This window comes from Sinocyclocheilus anshuiensis, unplaced genomic scaffold (genome assembly GCF_001515605.1).
Source record: "Sinocyclocheilus anshuiensis isolate Anshui unplaced genomic scaffold, SAMN03320099.WGS_v1.1 scaffold1127, whole genome shotgun sequence".
Lineage (NCBI taxonomy): Eukaryota > Metazoa > Chordata > Actinopteri > Cypriniformes > Cyprinidae > Sinocyclocheilus > Sinocyclocheilus anshuiensis.
In genome coordinates, this window is record NW_015546115.1 from 1,009,602 (window position 1) to 1,026,192 (window position 16,591).

Consider the following 16,591-nt stretch of genomic DNA (forward strand, 5'->3'; position numbering starts at 1 on the left):
CGCTTCGTCATGCCTGGAGCTGATCCATGCTGGTCGCTGAGGAAATGCTTCAACTTCGCGCCGTGGATCGCCGGATCGGCTTTCACCGTGGACGAAGCGGAGTCCAGCCCGGGGTCGTCACATGTGGTTGCCGCAGGCATCACAGTATGGTGAGGGACCTAACATTTCCGTCACACGCTTGAGGAATTCGGCCAATCACAACGCACTGGATAGCTGGCCAATCAGAGCACACCTCGCTTTTCAGAACGATGAGCTTTGTAAAAATCGATGCGTTTCAGAAGGCGGGGCATAGAGGAGAAACAATAATGTACAGTATGTGGAAAATAATGTGTTTTTTGAACCTTAAACCGCATAAACACATTTCATTACACCAAATACACAAAATAATGTTCTTTTTAGCAGCATCATATGACCCCTTTAAGCGGTCTTTTACTTTACTTTAGCTTGAAAACCAAATCTTCTGTCCGTCCGTCCGTATAAAATCCATTATATTTTGTGTAGAAGTGTGATGTGCTTCAGCAAAACAGACACTATTTTTGGAACCAACACCTCAAAATGAGTAAAAAACAAGTATTGGATATCATTCAGCAAACTGGCGGCAGGACTCACCTCTCTGACGGACATCTGAGTGGGAAGAGAAACGGTCAGCACCAGACTGTCAAACTCGTACTGTTGTTTTTTCACAGCATCTGACACCTGCGGGTAAAAAAATCATTCGTAAACGATGTTCACACAGCAGCAGAATGCAGATCAGCCTAATAAAATGAAAAAAAAAAAGAAAACATACCTGTTTGGTGAAGGTGGGATCACAGAAGTCCTGCAGGACTCCTAAGCAGACGGGACAAATGTCTGAGTCCGTCTGCGCTGGTGTGACAGGATCCTCATCTATTCTCATGCGTTTATTCGGCGGGGCGTCGGTTTTCTCCTCACTGAGGGACTGAGGGCTGCTTTCCTCACTGATGAAGGCCAGAAGCTCCTTGCGTAAGTCCTACAAACGGGAATGTTCATTACTGACATATACACACACAACGATGCAGCTATATCAAACAAAACCTGATGATTTTAAGGAAACGGCTGGTCGTGAGAGACCTGGTAGGATCGTCTGTAAGCGGAGCTGGTTCCCACACAGCAGAAGCGCAGAACGCATCTCGCACAGCAGCCGGCGCACAACAGCTTTCTGACGATGGGCCGGTCCTTCTCTTTGAGGGACAGCATACTGCGGAGAAAAAAAGAGAACGAAGGCAAAATATAGCATTAAACGTTATGCAATTTTGTCCTAAATAATTGTCACCACATTTAAAGATATGATGACACAAATTTTGGATTAGTTCATAGGATGCAAAACCGAAGACACAATCTCAGACGTTTTAATAATACATTATGCCAATTCAAATCTAAAAAATAAAGACTATTTTTAATAAAGATATGTTCGTTTGTTAGTTACGTTTATGTATATGTATACTGAGATTATTCTGTTATAAATACAATCAACTTTTTTTTAAATGAGAATCATAGTTTCACAAAGTCTGAGCATGCTTCAGACAAAAAAAAAGGCAAAAACATATCATTAAATATAATGCAATTTGTCCTAAATAAATGTTTATTGATGTGATGACACATTGATTTATTCTATGAATAGTCCATATAGCATGCTAAACTGAAGACGCAACCTCTGTTTTTTGTTTAAATATAGCAACTAAAATCTAATACTTTTGCAATCAATCAAAAGTTATTTTGTATTTCCATGCATTTACATATATATTATTAAAATGATTCTGATGTTAATTACAAACAACATTTGAATGAGAATCATGTTTAAAAAATTTAGTAGGTAAACATTAATTGCATAACTTTAGTATACTATTAAATGTTATAAAATGCCATAACATTAATATACATTAGGAATATAAAACAGAATGCGTTTTATTATTAATATTATCATCATTAATTTTGAAAAACACTCTAAATGCAATCCAAAAACTTAGGAAAATAATGCATATCGTTTAAATCTCAAGAACTCTAAATGGACCTAGTAGTTTTTATTTGTAACGAGTGACAGTCTGTCTAACACTTTGCTCAACTACATGCCATTTATGTTCTTTATTATTATTATTATTATTAAAGCAAACTATTGTCTAGTATTTCCGTGATTCACATCTATGATGCTTTAATTATATTGTGCAGATTCGCTAATACATAAAGAAGAAGAAGAAGCACAGAGATGGAGACGGATCAAAATAGCATCATCATGATATAAGAAAAGGACAAAATATTTTGGCTTTCTATGAAACAATGTCTATGATAACACCTGATCAAAAATGAGAAACACAAATGGCAGCTGTGTTATTGAACGAGCGCTCTCTAAACATGCTCATCGTCCAGCTTACCTTCACTGCATCGCTTCAGTTCTTCAGTCAAAGACAGAGAGGCGGCTGCTTCCACGCGCCTGTCACATGTTTATGAATATGAACCATAGACTGTATGGCTATGAGCACAGCTCACTGTCTCGCTCTACAACAAACTTTATATTTAACTAATTTTATACCAAAGCACAGAACCTGCCTGAGTTATATATTATAAATAATCTAACACAACATACTCTTGACATAAAGGGGCGTTCTTGACCCACTATAAAATATTTCCTTACACTGAAACTGCATTTACGCTGGGAATGTATCAAGACACCCCTAAACGTCATCCTCACGCGCATCCTCACTCACGCTCGGGGTCCTTTCTCTGTTCCCGTCGCGGCCGGTGGATCTGGAAGGTTCTGTGTGGGATATCCGAACCGAGCGTTATCTGAACCCATCCGAACCGCACAGACCGCCTAGAGAGACCGGATAGCGTCCATCACCGCCTGTGATTTCTAAGGAACGAAACAACATAAATATTAGCCACCATGCCTGAAGCCGTAGCGGCTGCAAACGGGTCTAAAAACAAAGGAGGCGCGTATGTGGACCGAGACAAACCCGCCCAGATCCGCTTCAGCAACATCAGCGCCGGGAAAGGTGAGAGAAAGAGTCTGATATTCAGATTAAAGCTGTGAGAAACATTCACAGGGGTTTGCTTTAGTGTACTGCTGCAGCCCATGACATTAGTGGAAGCATGAGTCAATAATAGAAGTCCTGCACCGTTATAAACATGACCGTGTCTGCATACATGTGTTTCATTTCTGCAAATATGGCAGTTTAAAAGCGTTAGATGAGGAATATGATTATGAAGTTATGTTCCTCATAATCCCAGTGCTCACTCACTTGCGTCCTTATAAGGTGCGGTCTTCTTAATAACAAATGACATGCACAGTCATGAACACAAAAAAGCATAAAGTCAAAGTATTAAAACATATTTAAATTTAAATATTTAGTATTAAAAGTTTCGTTTATTAACCATAGAAAGTCTTTTTTTCCTAGAAAATTTGATTCTAAACAAATTTAAATCTTTTTAAGGCGTTGCATGTTTAACATGTACTCAATAGTTAACATTAATTTCTGTATTTGTATTTTTATTTTAGTGTCTTCAGATCAGAAATTAAATTACTTTATAAATTATTATATATGTGAAATGTTTAATGTTTAAAAAAAATTATATATAATACATATTTCATATTTAAATAGATTAAGTGTATGTGTGTATATATATATATATATATATATATACATACATACATACATACATCAGCAGGTGTAATGATTTATGATTGATCCTTTCCTTTTGTTTGACAGCTGTAGCAGATGCCATCAGAACAAGTCTGGGCCCTAAGGGCATGGATAAAATGGTTTGTTTTTATGATTTCCTGATATAAATCTTATTTATGAAAGTTCTTTGCTTGATTTGACTTGGTTCGATGACTGTGCATTTTCAGTGCGCTGAATGAATGTATTTGTTCTCTGCAGATTCAGGATGGAAAGGGAGACGTCACCATCACTAATGATGGAGCCACTATCCTCAAACAGATGCAGGTGCTGCATCCTGCGGCCAAAATGGTAAATCATTGATACAGAGACATTATTCTTAATTTACATAACCTGAAGGTGCTAAATGAACATTTTTGTGTTCGATTGATATTGTTTAGATTTCCTGAATTTGAACTTGGTTTCTCCATAGCTTGACTTGCCTGTTTCATTGCATGTGCACTGTGACTCTGTTTTCTACCCATTTAAATTGATTCACATATTTCATAAATAAATGTACTAAATGCTAGTTTATAATGTTGTCGTTACATTATTAATACATAAAAGGCAGAAGTCAACAATGAGAGCTGTCCAGCACATCAAGAAAAAAATCTGAATGGAATCAAACCCAAAAATTGAATCCGATTGTGAGATTTCAAATGATTCCCAACCCTAGTGAATGTCTGGAGTATTGTGGGATGTTTCTGTGTGTGTTTCAGATGGTGGAGCTGTCTAAAGCTCAGGATATTGAGGCTGGTGACGGCACTACATCAGTGGTGGTGATTGCTGGAGCTCTTCTTGATGCCTGCGCTAAACTGCTACAGAAAGGTAAGCTTTAGTTGCATTAAATCTTTATACAACATGCATCATGTTAGTTATGACGTGTGAGCTGATAGAATTTTCCCAAAAATGAAAATTCTGTCATCAATTACTAGAGGTCGACCGATAGTGGATTTTGCCGATACCGATAGCTAGGTTGGACCACACTGGCCGATACCGATTAATTAACCGATAGTTTTAAAATTGATACTGAACAAAGACTAAAATAGTGCTTTATTAACAAAAACAGTACTGAACCATACTAGTAGCAGTAGTAAAAATAATAATAATAATAATAATAGTAATAGTAAATGGTGAAATTAACACACTCTAACAAGGAACAATACTACTTACACAGCTTTCATTAATCTTAATGCTACAAATGGACTCTTATTTTAAAGTGTTACCATTTCATTTTAACTGTCATGCTTAAACAGTATAATGTGTCTAAACAAATAGCATGTGCTGTCAGTGATTTCAACCATTAGAGGCCGCTCTCGCACTGTATAATGACAGCAGACCCTTCTCAGCCGCTCCAGCAATGGACGCAACCCGGAAAACTATCGGCATGGATTTTTGCCGATAACCGATTGTTCCAGCAATCAACTATCGGTGCCGATTAATCGGCAAAACCGATACATCGGTCGACCTCTATCAATTACTCACCCTCCACTTGTTTCAAACATTTAAGAGTTTCTTTCTTCTGGTGAACACAAAAGTAGACCATTTGGAGAATGTTGGTAATCGAACAGTTGACGGTAGCCATTGACTTCCATAGTGTTTTTTTTTCTCCGTACTATAGAAGTCAATGGCTACCGTCAACTGTTTGGTCCCCAACATTCTTGAAATTATTATTTTTCGTGTTAAGCAGAAGAAAGAAACTTATACAGGTTTGAAACAACTTGAGGGAGAGTAAATGATGACAGAATTATGGGTGAACTATCCCTTTAAATTGTAAGAGATTCAAAGCATATTCTGCAGTTGAATCCTTTGACACAGTGAACAGATCTTTCACAGCCATTTTCAACCATTTAGGGAAACACTAAAGAACTTGTTTTATTAGACTACTTCTTTCAAAAGTAAATTTAAAGAATCTTTTATAGAATTTTATGTACAAAACTTTATTTTATAATTGCTTTATTTAATTTTTGTATTTTGAATTGTGTACTACTGTATTGTTTTTCTCATGTATAATCGTTGTTTGCCATAAAATAGCCTGTGAAGCTGATGTGGCAATAAACTTAAATTAAAAAAAAAAAAAATCAAATCAAACATTTAGGGTTGGGACACTTTTTTTTTTTTCTTTTTTAATAATTCTTCATATGTCATAGTGATGTTTATTTATGACAACAAATTCAGCATGATCTTTCTGCTCTGTTTTTCCTGCAAGGACTCCACCCGACCATCATTTCCGAGTCCTTCCAGAAGGCCGTAGATAAAGGTGTGGAGATCCTGACGTCCATCAGTCAGCCGGTGCAGCTCAGCGACAGAGAGACCCTTCTGAACAGCGCCACCACCTCGCTCTGCTCTAAGGTGGTGTCCCAATACTCCAGCCTACTCGCACCCATGAGTGTCGACGCCGTCATGAAGGTCATCGACCCCGCCACCGCCACCAGCGTAGATCTCCGCGATATCCACATAGTCAAGAAACTCGGGTAAGATGCAGGATAGTATTTAAATATTGCTCAGTCAGTTATTAGGCCGCAGAAATGAGTAGTTTCTCTTTGCAAAGCAAATGCATTGCTGTGTTTGTGTTTGCAGAGGGACCATTGATGACTGTGAGCTGGTGGATGGTCTGGTGTTGACTCAGAGGGTGGTGAACACTGGAGTGTCCCGTGTGGAGAAGGCCAAAATCGGCCTCATCCAGTTCTGCCTGTCCCCTCCTAAAACTGATGTATGTGATCATGCTTCAAACTGATATATAAAAGCAGCCATTGGTGTTCAAGATTCAAGTCGTTGTTTGATGCTTCTGTCGGGACAGATGGACAATCAGATTGTGGTGTCGGACTATGCTCAGATGGACCGTGTGCTCCGTGAGGAAAGAGCTTACATCCTTAATCTTGTCAAACAGATTAAGAAAGCCGGCTGCACTGTGCTGCTCATCCAGAAATCCATCCTGAGGTACAAAATCACCACAAAGCGCCATCACACAGTCACTAATTAAAAAATGTTAAATATAAGCTAGTTAAACTGTATAACTATTGTCATATAACATATTGACTGTCGAAGGTTCTCATGGTGTTTGTGATTGCTCTTTCAGAGATGCTCTGAGTGATCTGGCCCTTCACTTCCTGAATAAGATGAAGATAATGGTGATTAAAGACATTGAGAGGGAGGACATTGAATTCATCTGCAAGGTATGACCAGCAGATCCAGCACTGTCATGAAACTATTAAATGTTTTTTTACACATTCTTTAATACAAGTTTTTGTCTTCTGTCCCATCAGACTCTTGGCACCAAACCTATAGCTCATATTGACCAGTTCACTCCAGAGATGCTGGGAACAGCAGAGCTAGCAGAAGAGGTTAACCTGGACGGATCTGGCAAACTAGTGAAGGTAACCTAAATTTTATAACCTGCATGCATATTCAGCTGAACATGTTTTGTTTTTCTCATGCATACAGGACATTATTTGCTTAAGCATTTATTTATAAACGGATACTCCAGATGCAGAGATGCATGTGGTTTTATTCTGTCTGTGCTGGATAATGACAGCAGTGTTTGATTTGTGTTTGTAGATCACAGGATGTGTAAATCCAGGAAAGACGGTCAGTATTGTCGTCCGTGGTTCCAACAAACTGGTGATTGAGGAGGCAGAGCGATCCATCCACGACGCCCTCTGCGTCATCCGCTGTCTGGTCAAGAAGAGGTAACAAAGATCTCAAGAGACTCCAGTGATTTTATGGATTTCTCAACCGAAAATAATAATTATTAATCGTAAGCTGAATAAATTGGCTGATATTTGACTTTCTATGACTATTTGGTAACTGCTCCATTAAAATCATTCACCCAAAAATAACATTTTCCTGAAAATGTACTCACCCTCAGGGCATCCAATATGTAGATGAGTGTTATGGGAACATATTTGCTGAAATGTAGCATTCCATCACTTGCTCACCAGTGGATCCTCTGCAGTGAATGGGTGCCGTCAGAATGAGAGTCCAAACAGCTGATAAAAACACCACAATAATACACAAGTAATCCACATCACTCCAGTCCATCAATTCATGTCTTGTGAAGCACAAATCTGTGTGTTTGCAAGAAACAAATCCACTTTAAACTGATGTTTCCAGCTAAAATAGGAGTCCTCTATCCATAATGCTTTCTCCAGTGGTCTGAATCAGGAGAGAAATATGCACAGGTCAAGCACCGTTCTAAACAAATATGTGGGTTTATTTTGATGTGAGAGGACAACAGTGATTGACTTTTTCACTGGAGGAAGCTACATTAGTAATTATGAACTGGTATTTTGGCCAGAAGAAATGGTTTGAATTTAAAACTCCTCAATTATAGTTTTGTTTCTTACAAACACGCAGCTTGTGATGTTTTTATCAGCTGTTTGTACTCTTATTCTGACGGCACCCATTCACTGCAGAGCATCTATTGGTGAGCAAGAGATGTAATGCTAAATTTCTCCAAATCTGTTCTGATGAAAAAACAAACTCATCTACATCTTGGATAGGCATTTTCAGCATTTGTTTTTGGGTGAAACCTTTCAGGTCTTGGAGTCAGAAGAAGCTGTTTGCTAACTCGTCCTCTTCCTGTGTGTCTGCAGGGCTCTGATCGCTGGCGGCGGAGCACCAGAGATTGAGCTGGCGCTGAGGTTGGCAGAATATGCCCGCAGTCTGGCCGGCATGGAAGCGTACTGTGTGCGTGCGTACGCCGATGCCCTGGAGATCATTCCCTCAACTCTGGCAGAGAACGCTGGTCTTAATCCCATCTCTACGGTCACGGAGCTGCGCAACAGACATGCACAGGCAGAGAAAACGGCCGGGATTAACGTCCGCAAGGTGTGACTTTCAACCGTTAGTTCTCAATAGTGCTGCATACTGACAAACCCCTCCAAAAATGAGCATTTAATGCGTCTTTTGGTCTCTCAGGGTGGGATCTCTAACATCCTGGAGGAGCTGGTAGTTCAGCCTCTGCTGGTCTCCATCAGCGCACTCACCCTCGCCACGGAAACGGTCCGCAGCGTCCTCAAGATTGATGATCTCGTGAGTGATTTGCAAAGTCTAATGAGTATTTGAGTATTTAAAGGACCCTAAAATTAGTACTGATGTTGACTGTAAATGCACAAGCATTAATGACTCGTCTCTTCTGCAGGTGAACACACGATAAAGTGAATGTGATTAGTGAAGGAAGATCCAACCCCACGCTAGCACCCCGATAAGACCAACTGATCTGTCGCTGTCTGTTGCTGTTACCTGGAATAATTTAATAAAACGTTTTTTTGACACCGTAACTCTTGACTTTTCTTGTTATTTGGCTTTGATATACGTGGTCAATGTAAATAAAGTAATTTATTTACATGGTGGTTGTCGTGGTCAGTGTATTACTGCATGTCAGTAAGTTTAATCTTGTTAGCTAATCGTCTTATCTGATCAGAGACGATTAGCTAACTCTGCTCTAAGGCCTGAGAAAGTCTGAAATCAAGATCTGACGATTCGCACTTGTAATCAACAACCTTGCGAGTTAAAACACAGTTTTGCATTTTTATGTGTTTTTTTTAAGATATAAAATAATACACCAGAATGGAAAACAGGATCACAGTTTTTGCCTAAATTTGCCTAAAGCAATAAACTTGTTTCCCAAATAGATCAAAGAAGATTTTTTTAGTTTTTGTTTTTTTAATAACTTACTACTGTATCAGGGTTGATGAATGCAGTTAATACAATGCTACAATTTGATAAAATTATGCTCTGTAAATATAATTACCTTTTTTTTTTATTTTTTTATTAATGTTATTTTCCACAACCAAGATGATCCAATTTAGTTCTATCTTATGATTTTGTTGAATACAGATATTTAAGATAATTGGAAGTGGAACTTGCCAAAATTATCATATTTGGGTGTGATATGCATTTGAAACCAGCTAGATTCTTTTTTTAAAACCCTTTTGCGTCAATTTAAAAAAAGTTACACGTTTATCCATAGTGTCAAAAAACTGTCATAAAAAGTTTAAGCTTGGGAGCACAGAGTTAAGTTTGGTCTCATTTTAAAGAAGACCCATGGCAGATTATTGTTGAAGTAAAAAAAAGTTATAGAGGTTTAAGCTTATGAAAATGATTTATGAACGATATTTTATATCAAATATAAACTCTGCTGGTGCACACTGGTTGGATTTGTGATTTGCAGTAGAGTTTTTCTCTCAAATATTACAAGAACACACACATATTTTTTTTTTTATGACACATACAAACCAATCTCCGACATCCATACCAACACACCCACATAATTATAGCTGCATTATTTATCCAGTTGGCTCTATAGCCTAATATGCAGAAGCAGAAAACAGGAATAAAGAGAGTATTGGTTTATAGGCCAAACCTGAAAAAAATGGCACCATCTGGTAAAAAATAATATTTTGAAGCCTTGCCAACAGAATGAAAGCCTATTAACAAAAATTGCATCATTTTACAGTTAGATGGCACTGTGATTAAAAATAGTAGTTTCAATGGGGACATTTTTGTCCTTAAGGTCCTGAGAGGAACAATTTTGTGCACCTAGTGCAAAACTCATTTGATTTATTAAAGCAAATGAAAGTGAAATAGTAAAATTCCAATAAAAATACACACCTGTGCCAAAATTTATGCAGTTGGATGGCACTGTGATTAAAAATAGTAGTTTCAATGGGGACATTTTTGTCCTTAAGGTCCTGAGAGGAACAATTTTGTGCACCTAGTGCAAAACTCATTTGATTTATTAAAGCAAATGAAAGTGAAATAGTAAAATTCCAATAAAAATACACACCTGTGCCAAAATTTATGCAGTTGGCAATAACACAGGCAAAATTATAAAAAAAAAAAAAAAAAAAAACGAAAAGTACAAAATGTCCAAAAGGTTGCACAAGGGTTAAACGTATTTATTGTAATGTAATTGGAAATCAGTTTGTACACTAGTCTTGGAAAGGACCATCTGATTTCTTGGCTTCAAATTTAAATAGACATATAATTAATAATAAAAATAATGGAGGGGAAGTCATGGGAAACAAAATGCCATGCAAATGTTTCAGGGCATATCTAATTATGTTTTGGTTATTGAACATTTTTTATTTGTTACTTTATTATTAATTACTTTATTTATTACTACAGTCAGTATGGTCAGAATTGACATTATCTGCTGATTTTGTTGAATACAGATAGAGTTGTCAATTCAAGACCTTTGAGGTAGAACAGGCCTGAATTAACATGTGTGACCCTGGAGCACAAAACCAGTCATAAGTAGCACGGGTATATTTCAATAGCCAAAAATACATTGTATGGGTCAAAATTATCGATTTTTCTTTTATGCCAAAAATCATTAGGATATTAGGCCTAAGTAAAGATCATGTTCCATCAAGATATTTCGTAAATTTCCTACCGTACAAATATCAAAACTTAATTTTTGATTAATAATATGCATTGCCAAGGACTTAATTTGGACAACTTTAACGGGGATGTTCTCAATATTTTGAAAGATTTAATTTTTTTTGTACCCTCAGATTCCAGATTTTCAAATAACTTTAGTTGTATCTCAGCCAAATGTTGTCCTATCCTAATAAACCATACATCAATGGAAAGCTTATTTATTCCGTTTTCAGATGATGTAACGTTATAAATCTCAATTTCGAAAAATTGACATTTATGACCAGTGTTGGGGAAAGTTACTTTTAAAAGTAATGCATTACAATATTGCATTACTCCATAAAATTTACTAGTTACTTGAAAAAAGTAATCTGATTACGTAACTTGCGTTACTTGTAATATATTACCCCCAACACTGTTTATGACTGGTTTTGTGGTAACGTTACATATATTGTGGTGTGGCCATCGGATATTTTAAGTGTTTAAAACTAGCTAGATCATTTTTTTTTAATGTAATTAGTTTGGACTAAATTAGTTTTTACTTCTTTTTATGTAAATAAACTCGAAACTCCAACATACCCCTCAGAAATAAACCGTTGGTGGCGGGTTTATACGTGCGCGCTCCCGCGGCTGAGCGTCACTGCGGCTTCCCGACGCTACGCGGTCGTCAAGGAGACGCGCACCTGTTACAGTCAAAAAGCGGCCAGTCAGTCGAATGTAAGCAGTCTGGAGGCAGAGACGGATATGAAGAAGTCTCACCGCACTAATGTCCTGGTGATGTCCTGTCTGAAGACGCCGGTGGATCCGCACACTAAAGTCCCTTTAGCTCAGTATGAGAGGGAGCGATCGTTGCCCGCGCTCACGGACAACATGCACTATGAGAAAGAGGTGACAAAAAGCAAATAAACTGCTTTTTCTATCGATTAAACTATCAAGAGAAAGTCATTTGTAAGAGTACTAATAGTTTTGCACTCTTGCATACCATATGGAGATACTTCAGGCGTATTACAAAGAAAAAAAAGCCCTAATTAAGAGGTTTTCAGTCAATATCTTTCTGACAATGTACGTTGTTTGGGCTTAAACATGATTTAAAAAATACAATATTGAAAACAATAGTTGTGTAATACACTAGAGGTGGTTAAACAGCTCACTAATGATGATGAAGAGGAAGGATTAACCTGTTAAGGCCTGACATGATGAAAAGTTCAGTAAGCATGCTATATCCTAATCTTGAAGTAAATCAATAGGCTTCTGTGGTTGTGGTTATGTTTTGCAGTTACTTAGGTATGCTATAGCTGAATTACCCTAAAAAGTGTATTCATAAATTTGCAAAACGTGCAATACATATCCTTATTTGCCTGCATAAATGTGTGTAATATAGTGTTGGTTTCATGTTGAGTACGGTGAAACTGAAGAAACGTGAGACAATCTCTGGTATGAATGAAGAACACAATCTGCCATCTGGCTTTAAAGCTGACAGACCTGCAGATTAACAGCTTACACACAGAGAGACTCATCTTGTGTTACACGCACAACTACTGACCGCACAAAACTCTTTTCCAGACAGAAATTTCACAAAAAAGAGTGTGACATATCGAAAACACTGGGCTTTTAACCAACAGTCCTTGATTTCACCACATAAACACTGTGTTTTTTTGGTCAATCAAAGCATCAGAATCTTAAAGAATTGTACTGATTAAGTATTTTAACCTATGATATGGATTACAATGAAAGTATCATTGTTTTCATTGTGTGTATCTGCATAGATTGAGTACGACTCTGGATCTGAGCTGGTGACTGATGACCCTCCTGCTAAAGACAGCAATGCACTGCTGATCAAAGACTACCGCGTGACGGGCGATCACATCGATCTCAGGGAGTTCTACTTCTCAAACCAAGAGTACTACCGTAAGCTAGAGCAGCTGAAGAAGGCTCATCTCCAAACGATGGCCGAACTCGAACTCATGTATCGCAAGAAACTGGACCTCAAGGGGGTGAGCGCGGCGGACAACAGTGATCGGACCAATCTGTGAGTTTATACATAAAATTATTTCTTTTTCAAAACTCTCTTTCTAGGTATGCACTACTGTTCAAAAGTTTGAGAAATATGTCTCTTATTATTCTCTTATCAAAACAGTACAGTAAAAACAGTAATATTGTGAAATATTATTACAATTAAAAATAATTGTTTTCTTTCAAAATGCAATTTATTCCTTTGATGGCAAAGCTGAATTTTCAGCATCATTACTACAGTTGTTTGGTATCATGTGATCCTTCAGAAATCATTCTAATATGCTGATTTGCTGCTCAAGAAACATTTGTGATCATTATCATCAGTGTTGTGCTACTTCATATTTTTTGTGGAAACTGTGATACATTTCTTTCAGGATTCTTTGAATAGAATGTTCAAAAAGAACAGCATTTGTTTAAAATAGAAATATTTGTAACATTATAAATATCTTTACTGTCACTTTTGATCAATGTAATGCATCCTTGCAGAATAAAAGTATTAATTTTTAAAAATAAAAATCCTACTGACCCAAACATGTGAACAAGTGTATAGTGCAGAACATTCCTTAAATTTAAATGGAAATGAAAAGATCGTTATTTTTTGTTAAATAGTTCCCCACAAGGAAGGAGTCCAGTGATAACCAGCAATCTGAAAAAAGCCCGGTCTGCTCTGGAGCTGCGGCGGACTTCAGATCTTTCTGACCTGTCTGATGAAGAGTGCAATGCTGACAATGGCAACACCGAGAAAGGCCTTCAAATCTCGCCCAAAGAGCACATCAAGAACATGTGGCAGGACTTCAGCGTGCATAAGCTTTCTTCACCTCAGTGGCACCCCTTTTCATCCTCACTGCAGAGCTTGCCTGCTGACTGCCAGGCTGCTAGCAAACTCAAGGGTCAACGGCTAAAAAAACACAAGCAAATGGTAGACGAGGGTTGGCATCCGAGAGTAACAGTCCCCAAGCCTTTCCAGATGACCCTTCGTGAGGCAGAACGCCGCAAGAAGGGCATAAAATCACGTTCAGAGATGGAACAAGAGAACGCGGATCTCCGGCGCCAGGTGGAGGAGCTCACCGAGTGCCAGAGGAAGTTCCACGCCAGTCCGGCGCCTGCGCATGTGTGCCTCCCGCTGTACGAGGAGCTGCAGGAGCGTGACGAGGAGCGCCGGCGGCTTCATCGCGACTTGGAGCAGCAGCGTCTCCACACCTCGCAAAGACCCTTCAGCTTCCTGGAGCGCGAACGGCTGAAGAAAGAGCAGAAGGAGGCCAAGCTCCGTGAGCAAATGCTCAAACACGACCGAGAGGAAGAGGAGAGAAGGAAATGCCCCTTCAAGGCCAAACCCGTGCCACGGACAGTGAAGGAGGCCGCGTCGGGCGAGCAGCAGAAGGAGGAGGAGCTCTACAGGGCCATCAAGATGCAGATGCGGGCGAGAGAGTTGCTTCACGGCGCGTCCATGCCTCCTAGCATGCTTGCGCGGCAGCTTAGTGAGAAACAGGTGCACAAAGCTGCCCAGGACGAAGAGCAAACACACAGACCCAAAATCAACGCCGAAGTTCCAGACTTCGACGGCAGCTACAGGAGGTTTCGGAAGCAGCTGGCGAAGTGCAAAGAAGTGCGGCCCGTGACAGCATGTGAACCCTTCCAGCTGCGCACGGCTAATATTGCCTCGCACAAAGAACGCATCATGGCAGATATCGAGGCAGAGATAAAGAGCCCAAAACCGTGTCTTTGAGGACCAGTGTCCTGCAGAGTTTAGCTCAAACTTGATTTAACAAAATAACAAATTGGTAAGTTTAGTATGCTATTCTGAGTTCAGCCAACATGAAGAGCAAATGATATGATGGAAAATACAGAGGGAGTGGGTTTTGACGTGCAAAGCCTATCACTTCATAATCCAGATAAATGCATAGTATTTTCTAGCAAGCTTTAGTGCTGTTCATCAAAAATCCCCAAAATGTATACAAACTAAACTGTAAAGTGCACATTTGCAATAAAAACATAATTATGACCTACATCAATTTGCTCTTACACTTTAATTGACACACCCAACTTGAAAATTTGGCACTCAAAAAATGAATGAGTTTCCCACTAGAAATATGATATTTTGGTGGCACTGACGTGTGTGTATATTAAGAAATGTGATCATTGTGACATGACTTGAAGGCAGCACCTGTCCATTGATCCCGAACCCTGTCCCTGCTGGCTTACCGTAGCATCATCCCATTAGAGGAGTCCCTCCTTCATAAAGTTCAGCTCTGACAGCTCTTTACCCCTACGAGTAGAAAAGTTCTTGAGCAGAGAAAGCGGGAAGAAGAGGAGGAGGAGAAATGGAAGGAGAAGCAAAAACAGAGAGAGAAGAGACTACAAAAAGTGATCACAAAGCGAGCCCAGGCGAACGACCCGCACGTGACCCTGGCCCAGACATGCCCGTCCAAACTAAAAGAGTTCAGGTAAAACAATGAAGCTTTTCATAAGCTGCTCTTCGTTTACCTCAACCAACACTTTTAAAAGTACAGGTTCTTTATTGGAATTGATGGTTCAGTGAAGAACCTTTAACATCCATGGAATCTTACCATTCCACAAAAAGGTTCGTAGATTATTTCTTAGACTATCTGCCTGCCTGTCTGTCTGTCTGTCTCTATATATATATTATCATTATTATTATAAATACTCATATGCATGTGCACATGGGAACAGGAAACAAGATCTTCAGAGACAAAGAGAGTACTGGGAGGAGATGAGAGAAATCCAGGAAAGAGTGAAAGGAAGACCTCTGTTACTGGAACAGGTAGCACAGGTGAGTTTTTTTTATTTTATTTTATCATTTTTTAAAATTTGAATTTATTTTGGTCTTTTTTATGTTTGAAAATGTTATTTTTACTCAAAAAGGTTCCTTTTAGGAAAAGAGAGGACATGCATCTCTACTAGAAATGTTCATTGTGATAATAATACAAAGCTCTCTCTTTCTCAGATGAATGCTAAGAGAGCAGCAGAAAAGCTCTACTCTGCCACTTTGCATGGATGTGGTCTGAGTGAATCCTTTATCAGCAGTAAAGCTCCTAAAGGCTTGAAACACAGGCAGACTCCAAGCCCCGCCCACTCCGGCAGCCAAACTCCACCCACATACAGGTAGAAGAGCCAGGAGGTCTCTATTCTGTCATACATTTTAAAGGGGTCATATGATGCGATTTCAATTTTTCCTTTCTCTTTGGAGTGTTAGAAGCTCTTGGTGCATAAAGAAGATCTGTAAAGTTGCAAAGACTAAAGTCTCAAATCCAAAGAGATATTCTTTATAAAAGTTAAGAGTCAGCCACGCCTACCTAAAACGGCTCGTTCTAACACGCCCCCACATGTCTACGTCACGATGTGGGAAGATTTGCATAACGCCGCCCAAATGTTCACGCAAAGAAAGAAGGCGTGACTTTTATTCTCGCTGTAGTATTGTTGTTGCCGCCGCCGCCATGTCGTGAAGGCGCTGTGTGCTTCGTTGTGAAAGCGAAACTACTTTGTTTGGCCTTCCAAAAGAGGAC

At 38.9% G+C, this 16,591-nt stretch overlaps 3 protein-coding genes across 3 annotated transcripts in view; 2 read left to right on the forward strand and 1 right to left on the reverse strand.

Annotated features, from left to right (window-relative positions):
- The window catches only part of LOC107700878 (putative tRNA pseudouridine synthase Pus10), a 15,114-nt gene extending 12,510 nt beyond the window's left edge, over nucleotides 1-2,604 (reverse strand). The window contains exons 1-4 of the mRNA XM_016502710.1: nucleotides 2,388-2,604; nucleotides 1,090-1,216; nucleotides 788-988; nucleotides 610-696 (exon numbers count right to left, since the gene is read on the reverse strand). Of these exons, the coding sequence (XP_016358196.1) occupies nucleotides 610-696; nucleotides 788-988; nucleotides 1,090-1,215 (414 nt within the window). The 5' untranslated portion in view covers nucleotide 1,216; nucleotides 2,388-2,604. The remainder of the gene's footprint in view (nucleotides 1-609; nucleotides 697-787; nucleotides 989-1,089; nucleotides 1,217-2,387) is intronic.
- Nucleotides 2,605-2,724: 120 nt separating this feature from the next.
- cct4 (chaperonin containing TCP1, subunit 4 (delta)) lies at nucleotides 2,725-8,953 on the forward strand. The gene is made up of 13 exons (XM_016502709.1): nucleotides 2,725-3,008; nucleotides 3,723-3,775; nucleotides 3,894-3,983; nucleotides 4,391-4,499; nucleotides 5,881-6,145; nucleotides 6,252-6,384; nucleotides 6,472-6,611; nucleotides 6,751-6,847; nucleotides 6,938-7,048; nucleotides 7,230-7,360; nucleotides 8,267-8,501; nucleotides 8,592-8,705; nucleotides 8,815-8,953. The coding sequence occupies exons 1-13, from the start codon at nucleotides 2,900-2,902 to the stop codon at nucleotides 8,827-8,829; spliced, it is 1,602 nt and encodes a 533-aa protein (XP_016358195.1). The 5' UTR covers nucleotides 2,725-2,899; the 3' UTR covers nucleotides 8,830-8,953.
- A 2,759-nt stretch (nucleotides 8,954-11,712) lies between these two features.
- The window catches only part of LOC107700804 (protein FAM161A-like), a 6,055-nt gene continuing 1,176 nt past the window's right edge, over nucleotides 11,713-16,591 (forward strand). The window contains exons 1-7 of the mRNA XM_016502619.1: nucleotides 11,713-11,942; nucleotides 12,821-13,083; nucleotides 13,677-14,783; nucleotides 15,225-15,270; nucleotides 15,324-15,511; nucleotides 15,759-15,858; nucleotides 16,033-16,190. Of these exons, the coding sequence (XP_016358105.1) occupies nucleotides 11,799-11,942; nucleotides 12,821-13,083; nucleotides 13,677-14,783; nucleotides 15,225-15,270; nucleotides 15,324-15,511; nucleotides 15,759-15,858; nucleotides 16,033-16,190 (2,006 nt within the window). The 5' untranslated portion in view covers nucleotides 11,713-11,798. The remainder of the gene's footprint in view (nucleotides 11,943-12,820; nucleotides 13,084-13,676; nucleotides 14,784-15,224; nucleotides 15,271-15,323; nucleotides 15,512-15,758; nucleotides 15,859-16,032; nucleotides 16,191-16,591) is intronic.

Coding starts and splice junctions, on each gene's coding strand:
- cct4 (XM_016502709.1), top strand. CDS start 2,900: ATGCCTGAAGCCGTAGCGGCTGCAAACGGGTCTAAAAACAAAGGAGGC. Junction 6,385..6,471: donor TGTCCCCTCCTAAAACTGAT/GTATGTGATCAT, acceptor CTGTCGGGACAG/ATGGACAATCAGATTGTGGT. Junction 8,502..8,591: donor CCGGGATTAACGTCCGCAAG/GTGTGACTTTCA, acceptor TTGGTCTCTCAG/GGTGGGATCTCTAACATCCT.